This window comes from Sinocyclocheilus rhinocerous, unplaced genomic scaffold (genome assembly GCF_001515625.1).
Source record: "Sinocyclocheilus rhinocerous isolate Xijiao unplaced genomic scaffold, SAMN03320098_v1.1 scaffold4273, whole genome shotgun sequence".
Classification (NCBI taxonomy): domain Eukaryota; kingdom Metazoa; phylum Chordata; class Actinopteri; order Cypriniformes; family Cyprinidae; genus Sinocyclocheilus; species Sinocyclocheilus rhinocerous.
In genome coordinates, this window is record NW_015634007.1 from 53,480 (window position 1) to 67,208 (window position 13,729).

A 13,729-nucleotide genomic window follows, 5' to 3' on the forward strand; every position below is an offset into this window, starting at 1 on the left:
GAATAGACGCCTGCTCATAGAAGTTTTGTTTGAAGATGTAACCATAGCAACAGTTCCGTTACGCTCAGTATCGCGAAGTGCATCGAAAACGGTACTGCCATTATTTATCACTTTAATATAGATTTGTACATAGTAAACAATTTTGAAACATCTTTAAGATAGTTGACGGTTGGCTAACCGGTTTTGATTTGCGTCGCGCCAACCTCAGCAGAAACTGAAATGTTCTTTTAAAAAGTCAAACCCCTTTTGGAAAGCATTTGGCATTTCGCACAGCGAACCTCCTTCAGTCTCCAAATGCTCATGTCTGGACAGTAAATTATTTATGAACTGTTTTGCAATGAAATGCCCAGACGAAGCAACAAAAGAGACCCTCCCCAAACAGTAAAACTAAGCGATCAAGTTGAGCTTTGTTTGTCGCACAGGGAGCTCAGCGCGAAGGGGTGGAGAGAGAGAGAGAGAGAGAGAGAGAGAAAGAGAGAGAGCGAGAGAGAGACTCGCGCGCAGAGTGCGGCAGATACGCGCTTCTGCTGCAGGTGAGAGGCGCGCGCTGGACAGGGGGACCGTCCTCGCGCTGGAATTTTAATGCCACATTCCTAGCATCTCTGCCAGGATTATAACTCCGTGGTTGCTCAGTTTTGCATTTTGCCTCAACGCTGAACGGCACAGTGGCATTGCGGAGATTTCTCTTTTCTTTTCTTTTTTTTTTCTTCTCTGGTGCAAGTGAGAGAACTATTAGACGCTGAGTGGACTGGAGAAATCTTGTGCGCGCGTACACGGCACACGGAGAGGACAGATCATTTGCGCCTTATATTCGTAGCAAAAGAAGTTCTGATATTTCAGTTTCTATTCCGTATGGTGGGATATCATCTGGAGCGGAGAGTTCGCATCTGGGAAGGCTGGATTTAAAACACTATTAATCGATTGCGCAATGGATTGAATATCTGGCTTCGCTGCCTTTAATGAAAAGACTCGGCGATGTCATGGCAAAGACGGAGTAGTGTCAGCAAGTAATTTCTGGCATGCTTATGTCAAGCTTAATATTTAATTAATTTGTTAAGACTTTCTGTCAGTGTTATGCATATTTTGAGGGACAAATCAATGAAAAGGGAATAGCGCGAGCCTAGTCTGAGAGGGGGGGAAAAGATAACAGATATGCGCTATTCTGTCTGAGTTTGGTAACCACAGAGAGGTATCCGGTTGAGAAAACACATGCAGTGAGAAACACGCGCTTTCACACAACCGAGAAGAAGGTTAAAAAGCTGTTAAACAAAATTAACGTTCAGTTTTGCCGGAAAACCCGCGAGGAGCAATGAGGACTACAGGCATTGCGGACTATTTCAGATACTGCTTTCTTATTATGCAGCTGCTGAGTCAGCCCGCAGCCAAGCAAGTGCTCCGGTACCGCCTGGCTGAGGAGGGTCCTGCCGATGTCCGTGTAGGTAATGCAGCCGCGGACCTTGGCATCACGGCTGGCATGGATGTGACTTTTACCTTAGAATCCGGCTCCGAGTACTTCAAAATCGATAACATGACCGGAGACCTGAGCACGAACGAGCGGCGGATAGACCGCGAAAAGCTGCCGCAGTGTCAAATGATTTTTGATGAGAACGAATGTTTTATAGATTTCGAAGTGTCCGTGATAGGACCCGCGCAGAGCTGGGTTGATCTCTTCGAGGGCAAAGTGATTATTTTAGACATAAACGACAACACGCCGTCTTTCCCCTCACCTGTTCTTACGCTCTCCGTTGAGGAGAACAGACCCATTGGCACACTTTATCTCCTGCCCACGGCCACCGACAGAGATTTCGGTCGAAATGGAATTGAGCGATACGAGTTAATTCAGGACAACGGCGAGAGCTCTGTCAGACGGATCGGCACTTCCGGCTCCGGCAGTGTTGACACTCACATGGGCAAACGGAGGTTCGACGAGGGGGCGAGCCGTAGCAGCGTCTTTGAACTTCAAGTTGCTGACACCACAGACGGCGAGAAGCAGCCGCAGCTAATTATCAAAGGAGCACTGGACAGAGAGCAGCGCGACTCCTATGAGCTGACTCTGCGTGTTAGAGATGGGGGCGACCCCCCACGCTCCTCCCAAGCCATTCTTAGGGTAATGATCACAGATGTAAATGATAACACCCCACGCTTTGAAAAGAGTGTTTATGAGGCAGACCTGCCAGAAAACAGCTCACCAGGTGCCCCCATTCTCCAGCTGAAAGCGGGCGACACCGATGTTGGTGTGAATGGACAGATTGAATATGTTTTTGGAGCAGCCACAGAGTCGGTGCGACGACTGCTGCGTCTCGACGAGAGCACTGGCTGGCTCAGTGTTTTGCACAGAATTGACCGTGAAGATGTGAGCCAGCTTCGCTTCACAGTCATGGCACGTGATCGTGGTCAGCCTCCTAAGACTGACAAAGCGACAGTGATCATCAACATCAAAGATGAAAATGACAATGTCCCCAATATCGATATCCGAAAAATCGGACGCATTTTTCTCAAAGACGGTGTGGCCAGTGTGGCAGAGGATGTGATTGTCGATACACCCATCGCTCTGGTCCAAGTTTCAGACCGAGATAAAGGACCAAACGGTATAGTGACGTGCACCGTAGTGGGAGATGTTCCGTTTCAGCTCAAGCCTGCTAGTGAGGTTGAGGGTGAAATTAATAAAAAGAAGTACTTTCTCCATACGTCAGCACCACTTGATTATGAAGTAGTGCAGGAGTATAGTGTGGTCATTGTTGCTGTTGACTCTGGGAGCCCTAGTCTTTCTAGCAACAATTCACTGATAGTGAAAGTTGGGGACATGAATGACAATGCACCAGTTTTTAGCAAAAGCACATTGGAAGTTTCATTCCCTGAAAACAATGCTCCCGGTGAGCGTGTCGTCACAGTAGTGGCCTTAGATGCAGATAGCGGCAAAAATGAAGAAATCTCTTACTCCCTGGACTCCTCTGTGAATGGAATATTTTCCATTGATGCAGACACTGGTGATATTCGTGTCAACACCATACTTGACAGGGAGCAGATGGAACGATATGAGTTCAAAGTTATTGCCAAAGACAAAGGCATGCCTGTTCTGCAGGGCTCAGCCACTGTGGTAGTCCTGGTGGCAGATAAAAATGACAATGAGCCAAAGTTCATGCAGGATGTGTTCACTTTCTATATACAGGAAAACCTGCAACCCAACAGCCCTGTTGGCATGATAACGGTCATGGATGCCGACAAAGGACAAAATGCAGACATGAGTCTATACATTGAGGAAGAAGAAGACATTTTCTCTATTGACAACAACACAGGTACCATCTTCTCAAACATGGCTTTTGACCATGAGCAAAAAAACACTTATTCATTCCGTGTCAAAGCTGTTGATGGAGGTGATCCGCCCCGGTCAGCTACAGCCACAGTGTCTCTCTCTGTAATGGATGTAAATGATAATCCCCCCACTGTTACTTTTCCAATGAATAGCTCATACACGCTGCTTCCTCCTTCTAGCAACATAAAGACGGTGGTCAGGACTGTCTCGGCTACTGATAAAGACACAGGTGTTAATGCTAACCTCAGCTACAGAATAGTGGGCGGCAATCCATTTAAGTTGTTTGAAATTGATTCATGGACTGGTGTGATTTTGTTAGTTGGCAAACTAGAGCAAAAACATTTTGGCCTCCATCGACTGGTTGTGCAAGTGAATGACAGCGGGGTTCCATCACAAAGCACCACCACATTGGTTCACATCTACGTCAACGAAACGCTTTCCAACTCCACTATTGTAGAGGCGCAAGTTGCCAAAAGTCTTGGTACACCGCTCAAAGCTGACATTGCAGGAGACCCTAACTATGACTTGGAAAAGCAACGGCTGAGCATCGCCATAGGAGTTGTATCAGGCATCATGACGGTGATTCTTATCATCCTAGTGGTCGTCATGGCCCGCTACTGCCGTCCCAAGAACAAGAACGGCTATGAGGCTGGAAAGAAAGACCATGAGGACTTCTTCACTCCTCAGCAACATGATAAAGGCAAGAAACCCAAGAAAGACAAGAATAAGAAAAAGTCTAAACAGCCTTTATATAGCAGCATCGTCACCGTCGAGGCATCCAAGCCAAATGGGCAGCGCTACGATGGCATTAATGAGAAACTGTCGGACGGTCCAGGAATGGGCTGCTATCGGTCCGTCAACGGTGGCCCCGGAAGCCCAGATCTTGCCCGCCATTACAAATCCAGCTCACCCCTGCCCACCGTTCAGCTGCACCCTCAGTCTCCAACGGCAGGAAAAAAGCACCAGGCTGTTCAGGACCTGCCGCCGGCCAACACATTTGTCGGCACTGGAGATAACATATCCATAGGATCAGACCACTGTTCTGAGTACAGTAGCCAAACCATCAACAAGTACAACAAACAGGTAAGAACAATGTATTTTATAATTTTGAATATACGATATCAATCACATTTTTTATACTTAAATCTTCAAGCTTTATATTTATATTTATATGAAGTGTCTATAAACACCAGTATTATTTAGCCTACACTGTAATACTATCATGCTGGATATATGTATTTTTAGCCGATGCTTCTGTTTCCCTGTATCGACCTGCTTCACCTCAGAGTGCCATTTAGATGTAATGCTAAAAGTGACATGAAGGCATTCTTCAGTCAGAGATATCATATCCGCCAGGCCACCTGGGGTGCCGAGGCCACGCTGTGGACACATTGGCACATCTTTTAGTGTAGTTGTAGGGCAGATGTGGGTGTCAGCGGTGATGACCTTTGTCTGTGTGTGTGCGAATGAAGATCGAATGGGATCACATATGGCTCGAGTTCACAGCTATTCCATCTCAGCAGTACGTTTACGGCTGGAGCACGACCCAACAACCCTTTTATCAAAATATGGTTACTTCTTTCTCTTTCTGGGAGGAAGGCAGGATAGAGGAGAAATTAATGAAAAAGGTGGAATGTTAGTTGTGGTGTTATGTTTTAACGTGCTTATCCGAACAGACTGGGAACATCTGGGCTGGAGGTCACATTTAACATTCCTGTGCACTTGTGTGTCTGGACCAATTCAGTGACCTAGCAGTGAAATCTGGCGTCATCTCGCTCTCTCTCTCTCTCTCTCTCTAATCTCACATTCTCTTATTATTTTCTTTTTTACTCCATACTTCTTGTACTTTTGTACATCTTGTACCCTTGTTGTTTATGCCATTATTTAAAGCATAAAATGCCCTGTTACAGCAAAACTCTGTAAATTCTTAGGCACATGTGTGAAATAATCAATACATATAATTATTGTTCCCTGTCCTGTGGAGCACTCCAGTGCTAGGTGAGGTTAATTTAAAATGAAGTCAGCCTTTTCATTGTCCAGATTTGCCAGGAAAAGAACACTTGCCCTGTCGTTTCATGTGTTTTCTGAGGTGGTTAATGCATTATTGATTCCTATCTAACATGGCGTAAATAGTGTCCTCCCTTGCATTCCAGAACAATGCCCTTTCTAAACACAAGCCACAAGATAGCCTTTTCTCTCTCTTACATACCCTCCCTCATTTTATAGAATTTTCTTCCTTACATATCTACCCTGGTTCATGCATTTTTACCTCCACTGTATATTTAGAAACACCTACTCTCATCTCTCCATTTTTATGCCAGCTGCTTCTTTCCAATATCCCACTTGTTTCTCTTTTCTCATTCTATTTTTTTTTCTTCCTCACAAATTCTGACTCCTTGCACAGCTTCCCTTTTTCTGTTGACAACTCTGTCCTGTCTTTCTTTCATCTCTCCTCTTTCTCCTACCCTCTTGAACAGCCCTCTGATGTGCTGTGTTTAGGCGTCTGCACTTCTCTGCGAAAGGAGTACTGCTGCCTATGTTTCTTTCGGACATCTCATGCATATTTAATCACAGCCTCCTTTTTTTTTTTGCCCCGGCACATGCATTGTGTGTCCAAGTACACAGCTTAGATAATTATTTATTTGCTTTTTATTTGAAAGCTGTAGTGCTTTGTATGATCTGTCCATTTGTTTGTCCATTCAAATGCAGCAGACTTTTACAGGGTGCTGAGCAAATTAGTTCTACACTATTACTAGTTTGCATTTACAGCATCGTTGACAAAAGACGAAATCAAGTCCAGCGTCATTACTTGCGTCCCTGCTGACATTTTAAGAGGGCCTCTTTAGATATTTAATTGAACGTTATCAGTAGCCAACATGCCCTTGCAAAATCCCATTAAGATAGCATAATAGTCTATATCAAACACTTTATAAAGAGAAGTCATTAAAATGTTCTCATATTGGATTTAATAGAACTTTTTTTTTTTACTTTTAAGATGACCTTTTTTATTTATTTTTAAAATTCTTTTTTATCTGTCTTTTCCTTCCTTTCCCAGTCTCTTTCTTTCTCTGTCACTCATCATGAAGGGAAAATGTCTCAGGTGCCCTCATAATGGACTCAAGCCACTAATTCTTGATGAATCACTGATTTGATGAGTGTCATACTGCTGTAAGGTTTAATTACAGCTGTGTGATAGGGCTGCACGGTATTGACAAAACACACAATTGTTGACTATTTCCTTCAATCTTGTAATTGTGATTATTTATGTTGATTAATATAATTTGTATGTATATATTGATATATTGATGTATTGTTTGTCTGTGTGGGGGGAGGGAAGGGGGTGCATAGAGGGCGCTGTTTAAAAGCAGTAAAATTGCCAGACATAACGTGTATTTGGTCAATAGTATTGTTTTGGTTAAAAATTGCTTACATCACACAGATTAAACTGTTGCATGCATGCTTTGTTCATCACCACAAAACGTTTGCTAAAATGCTAGCCAAAATATTGCTATGGTTATCACTGTCAATCATCGCTATTTTGTCAGTCACACAAAGAACTATAATTTAGCAGAATTTAAATGCATTTACCACTCCTGAAACTTTAGCAGCATTATTCACTTCAGTTTTCACCTTGTTTGTTACAATGAGAGGATTCTCAAAAGAATCTCAATAGGTGAACTTGTTCTGAACAAAAACAGTGGATTTCTTCTGCATAGTGACTCATTGAAACACATTTGATTGACTATTCTGTTCAAGCAGTCAATTACAATGCTTGACGCTGCAAAAACATTGTAAGTAGTAACCTTTGATGCAATATTCACAATTAGGTAATCACGGTAGCTGTAATCGTAATTGTGATTATTTTTCTGATTAATTGTGCAGCCCTACTGTCTGATATATTTAATGTTTCTGTATTAGAAATAACTATATTAAATGTAGCGGTATAAGATATCTTTCAGTTTCCAATCGGAAGCCCACTTAGTAAAATTAAAGGATACTGTAAGTAATTCAGGATAAGACATGCTATTGTTAAAAATCAAGATGCTTAGTAATTTCAGTTAAACTTTATATTGGATGGTAAAATTCAATAAATTAGTTATAATAGTTGATACTATTGAGTTTCAGAACAGGTTATATGACCTCATCGTTCTCTAGACTAGATGTACTTGCACACGTGTAGCATTTAAATTAATCATGGAGAACATACAGTGGTATTAATAATGGTGTCTTGTAGCTGACTCAAAATACCTAGTTTTCTGAACAAGATTAATTTTCTCTTCACAGTACAATTCCCTCTGGTGAAGTCATCCATGAAAACTACCTGTGTTTTTCTCCTTGTGAAAAGACCTGGCTCTTTTTGATCGTGTTTGATTTCAGTTCTTGTGGTCTGACATCTGAGATGCTCTTTTCCCCTTCCTCTCTCCTTTTTCTGTCCAGTGGAGGAAAGGGTAAAAGAGGCAGGAACTAAAAAGAGGGCCCTGTTAACAGGCTAGAGAAAGGTCTCTACTGTTCTCTCTCTCTCGCTCTCTCTCTCTGTGTGTGTGTGTGTGTGTGTGTGTGTGTGTGTGAGTGTTGAGAGGGATCGAGTGCAGTGGCCTCATAAATGTGTGGTCTTGTTTCATGTTACCTACATCCCCCCTAATCTCCTTACACACGTAAACTCACACACACACACACACACACACACACACACTCTTTTTTCTGTCTCGATAACAGAAACTACATCTTGTTGTTTGCCCCAGACAGGTAACCGGACAACACTAGTGTTTCCATGTCTCGCTGCACATGAGACATTTAAGCTGTCGTTAATTTACCTTAATGCAGGCGGGAGACGCCACCTTCCTGCTAGCCAGAAAGGTAATATATCAAGGCATTTCATAGCGTTCAGCATTTAATGCTTTTCTTGGGCATTCTCTAAAAAGAACGAAACTGGTTGTTTGCCATTAGTAAGTCTTTTCAGCTGTTGGTTTATGGATTTGTTGCATTATATATTCAGTTGGTCTTAATGTCTCTGATGGAAGAGCATTCTTTCTTTCACTCCTTATTGTGTGCAGCTTTATAAAATTCTTCTGAGTCAGTGCTTTAAAGACACAGGGGTGAAACAAGCTGTATCCAGATTGTTTAATGGTTTAAACCAATGGACACTGATAGATTCAGTCTTTAATCATTTCCCATGAATCCATAACACTCTAGATCAGAGGTGACTAAATGCAGTCGAACAGCATGAGTGTCATACACTGATGAAAAGGATTCTGGCCTATTTTGTACAAACAGGGCTGGGGTTATAACAGCCTTTTCATTTTGAGCCATGCAAGATCAACATTTGAATCAAATATCTGCCATGCAGTCACTGGCATTTTTCTTTTTCCTTTTTTGAGAGTGCAAAATATTATGGTTTGTACTAATCCATCTCCATATTTAGTCTTGTCTGAGGGTATTGCTGAGATTTGTAAGGCTTTTTGAGGTCAGTGTGGCTTCTCTGTTGTGGTTTCAGCCTTTGCAGCGCTTTCCATCTTGCGTTTGCTTTACATACATATGTATGGCAGACTAAAGCATCGCTCATCTTGGACAAGCAACACAAAAGCACGGCCATGCAAATGCAGATTACATGGTTGCTTATGAGTATTTGTGTGTGCTTCTGCAACTCACCTTGTATTGCTGCTAGCAAAACATCCACGCAAATCACAGAAGAGTACTTTACGGGTTAAAAGAAACGCATTCACTGAGTGTGTACATGCATGTGACCTTTAAATAATAAATATTTTATTTTCTAGTAAATTAACTTTAAATATTACATTATAATTATTTACAGTTATTTTCAAAAAATGTTTGTCAAGAGACCTCAGAGTTGAGAATGAGCCTTCAATCAATGAAGCAATCAGGCTGCATTTACAAGCAGCCTTATATTCTATTCATCACAAGAAGCGTAAAATTAACTACACGCCATCATCGTCACGTCACATTAAATAACACGCCATGCAATGATACAAAATTGCTGGGTAATGGAGAGCAGGACAGAATTAGATCAGCTGTAGGCTTGATCGCTGTGTTATTAGGGAGAGCTTGTCAGCTCAACGCCAGCACTGAATGGCCGACGCTGACCAAATCTGTCACAGGTACAGATGCGACTCAAGACAGCACACATGCATGGTTGTGGCTTCCATTGGGAGATGAAGAGAATGACAGACTTTTGAAATCGATGCAAATGCATTCATTATTTTTTCCAAATTACCATACGCATATAATTAACCATTTACTTCACAACTGGATCATTAAATAAAAGCTGAACGTCACAGATCATCTTTGGAAAACAGAGGCCAACTCTTCATTTGCATGCGCAGGTCAACGTTTCATTTGTGCCCAGTGTCGACACGGGCGTATGTAAAACAGTAAATGTAAATCACCTGTGATCACCTGTGAAACTTTAGCCAGAAATATGAAAGCTGTATATACAGCACAGGGCCAAGTTAACAGAGAAAAGAGTTCACAAATACAGTTGCACGTTTTATATTCATCTTCTTCTTCTTCTTGGAGAGCAGTAGTAGCGATTTCACTTGACCTTTTACATCTAGTACAGTGACATCCCTTTGATTTCTTTTTTTCCTTCTTCTGTTACTGTAAGTAATCTATCCTTTCAGCCGCCTGTTGACAGCATGATGTAGTTCAAGCGTGCCTGCAGTCTCTCTCATTCTCTTTCATTCTTCGCCTCTCTTTCTTTTTCTCACTCCCTCTGTCGCCTTCCACCTCTCTTTATTCTCTATTATATTCTCTCTCATAGTCTCTTGTTCCTCAATCTTCATGTGAATAGTCTTGATTGAAGCTACGGAGATGCACTTGTAACATTTATCATGCTAAAATGATGAAAGCGACAGCTGACGGCGAAATAGAAGCGGCGGGGCCGAAGCAAAGGGAAAAAGTGAGATCATCTCTTGATTGGTTGCTGCTGTGCTGATTGTAAGTGCCGGTGTCATCACTGTGTGCTTAACCCCCATCTGTACTTCAATTCTGACGGTGTCCAAACTCACAGGGTACACTGGATTACGACTAGCACACACACACACATGCACGTACGTTCCAGCTGTATCATTTACCGCTGTAGCGTAATACTTTTTTTGTTTTGTTTTAAGCTCTACGTTTTCTGCCAGTCATGTGCATGTTTGTGTGTTTGTCAGTATAACGGTTTATTAAAGCAATAAGCCATGAGTGGCTGTGTATTACGGTGATTTTGTACCACAGTTAAGGAGTGTTTTTAGGCAGAATGTGAAGTGAAAAGCCCCTTAACCATGGTAATGCACATCCTCGAGTGGCTTATTGCTTCCATAAAGTGAAAACAACAGCAAAACAAATACAAAATAGTGAACACTATTTATTTAGGCTGTTGCCAAGCAATATAGCAACGCTGCAATAATATAAAATTGTAATATAAAACTGAACTGTGATCACAGGTGTGTGCATGTTAGCATTTTACTTTGAGCGTGGCTCATTCAGTCAGAATTTAGAACCGGAATTATTTGTTTTAATCACATTTTATGTCATTATGGTTCTGAAATGCCAGCTCACCTCTATTTCCTCTCTGGCTATTTTCAGGTCAGAGGAAGTGAACAAATGCGTTGGTTTGACTCGGCGTGTGCATCTGTTGTTTTGTGTATATTTGTGTAATTGTTTTCACAGCCTCGGCCCTCTCTGTGTTTAAGTGGTGCTTGTAAAAAAGCACAACCACTTATCATTGTTCCAAATTAACACAGGGGAATAGTTCACTGTAACACAAAGAATACAAACAGGGATCAGATGGTTAAAATGGCTCTTTTGCTTGTTTTAATAGGACCATGTGCATATTCACGGCCTGATGTGGTTTGTGGTACATCTTGGCACATTTACAACCCACTTTACTTATGTAATGTGATGCATTAGTAGAGAGGGTGGGACTTGATTTAGTTATCAGGATTGTGAAAAGTGGACTTTATGACAGGTGTAGGAGTAGTTGCATTAGATGAAAAGCAATTTTATAAGTGGATAAAGTTATCACTTTATGATTTTAATTTTGATTTGACTGATTTATTGATTCATTGATTCATTCATTCATTGATTCATTGATTCATTCATTGTCTGTCTGCCTTTGGGATAATATATCAGTGCACATTATTTCAAATAATATTTATAAAATAAAAATAAAGTGAAAACAACACTTTAAATATACATATTTCTAGCTATTCCAAGCTCTAAAATATTTTATTAAAATATAATCCTTATCATTATTCTTTATCCAGTAACGTAAATTAATGTACATAAATTGTTTAAAAAGAGTGGTATCCCTGAAGAACATTCTCTTAAAATGTCTGGAATCATGATTATTTATTTATTTATTTATTTACTTACTTACAGATATTCAGTGTCCATAAATTAAAATAAGTTTTGAGAACAAAACATGGAACTTGGGGAACTTGGGGACAAAAATGTTATGAACTGCTAGCCTATGGTTTCTATATATGCTCATCTATGCAGTGGAGACGTTTTTTTTTGTGTGTGTGTGTGTGTGTGTGTGTGTTGGAGAAATAATAAAATAAAAAAAAAAACATCAAAGTCTTCAGGGCTTATCAAGCCAAGTGTTTGTGTTTGAGCATGTGCCTGTTGAGCAAGTCTCAAGTCTGTTGAGGAACTCAAATTGAATTGCCATACTAGTCCTTCATGAAATAATAAGGATACACAATATACAAGTGTAATTTCTGGGTGACACCTCAACATACTCGTACATCACATACCGCTGCAGTCTAATCAAAATGTGCTTCAGCTGAATGGATAGATGTTTATTGGCTGCAATAATACACACCAAGAATGACTGATAACTTCATTCCACAATGAAACATCTGTGTGTGTAAAATAATTTTCTAAATCCAGATGGTTTTAAGAGGCATAACCCATATCTGTCACCACAGGCACAAAATCAGACGCACATACCTGCATGCACGCACACGATCCTTCTCCAGCCATTTATTTGTCTTTTTAACATTTGCTCTTCTCCAGTGTGAAGCACACGAGCGTGAGGGTCTGCAATGTTAAGTGAGTTGTGATCTCTTGACTGCATAAGTGGAGATTAAACACTGGGGCCAGTATAAATAATGCACAAAGTCTTACATATGTGTGTAAAAGAGACTGCTCCTCATCACCGGGACCTCATTGGTATGAAGAAGAGATGCTGCTGAAGTCAAATGGATTCAAAGGGAATGGAATAAGAAATGGAAAGAACTGACGGGAGTCTACCGATAGCACTCCATTTCTTTTGCCACAGTGTCATTCCACAAGCCGCAAAAAGAGATTACTTCTCTGTGTGTGTGTGTGTCCAGACTGTTCCCAAATGAGATTATGTGTGTGTGTGAGAGGCAGGAGAGGGAAGGTTCAGCGGCCATCCATCAAGTTGTGGGAGAGCTGTGTGGCATTGCATCTCAGGAGCAAGAGCAAGGCCAAGGTGCTCTGTGTGTGTGAACGTGTTTTTGTGTTCGTATGCGAGAGAGAGAAAATGCGCTGCAACAGGGGCCACTACGGTTCAGCCATTCCATCACAAGAACACTTCCACTTAGCTACATGCGAGGAACGGTGTCTGTGTGCATGTGTGTGTGTGATCAAAGAAAAATGTCATTGTCTTTGTGTTTAAGTAGTGTGCCAAGGTTTTTAATGTTTTTTTTTTTGCCTGAGCGTGCATTCCCATCTCAAAACATAATCCAGAATGCTTGCAAGCTGCAAAAATATTCATTATCACATGCCACCTCACCCGGCTAGCCAGGAAGCGTTATATCGATGAGAGGCCACCAAAGAGAGACCAGGCTATTAGTGCTGGCCAATAAATCTTGTCAGTTCACGGAATGCAGGGCGGCCTTTGAAAAATGAAGGTCACGCTCAGGAGTTTATGAGAGGCTGTTATAAAATCAGCTGAATTATGGAGTCCCCAGAGACTTTTCAGTCATGTTAATTTCAGACGCTGTGATCTGGTGTCCTCCCTCACTAGCCGTAGTATGGAATAAGACAGGTGATTAGGTGAATTATATTGTGATTTAAGGTGGGTTATGCCATGAAAGTGTGCTTGTTCATTCTGTGAATAATGATCTGGGTGTCAAAGCATGTGTGTGTGTTGTATAAGGGTCACATTAGACTTTTAGTATGGAAGAAAAAAAAAAAACAGTCTGCATGAACTAGTCCAATACATTAAATCTATTAAACTTTAAGAAGTAACATTTTGACACATAACAAAAAAAGAGAGAGAAAAAAAAAGCAACAGAACAAGTTTTAAAGTGTGGCGCCACCAACTGGCTTCTTGTGGCTTCATGATGTAATAATTGCTTAGATCATAAATATTAATTAGCTTGTGCTGTAACCAAATTGCACTGTCCATTCTTGTAACCTAATTAATATTCATGAGGCAGG

At 41.2% G+C, this 13,729-nt stretch overlaps 1 protein-coding gene across 1 annotated transcript in view; it reads left to right on the plus strand.

Annotated features, from left to right (window-relative positions):
* Positions 1 to 599: 599 nt before the first annotated feature.
* The window catches only part of LOC107744857 (protocadherin-7-like), a 77,253-nt gene continuing 64,123 nt past the window's right edge, over positions 600 to 13,729 (plus strand). The window contains exon 1 of the mRNA XM_016558679.1: positions 600 to 4,396. Coding sequence (XP_016414165.1) covers positions 1,310 to 4,396 — 3,087 coding nt within the window. The 5' untranslated portion in view covers positions 600 to 1,309. The remainder of the gene's footprint in view (positions 4,397 to 13,729) is intronic.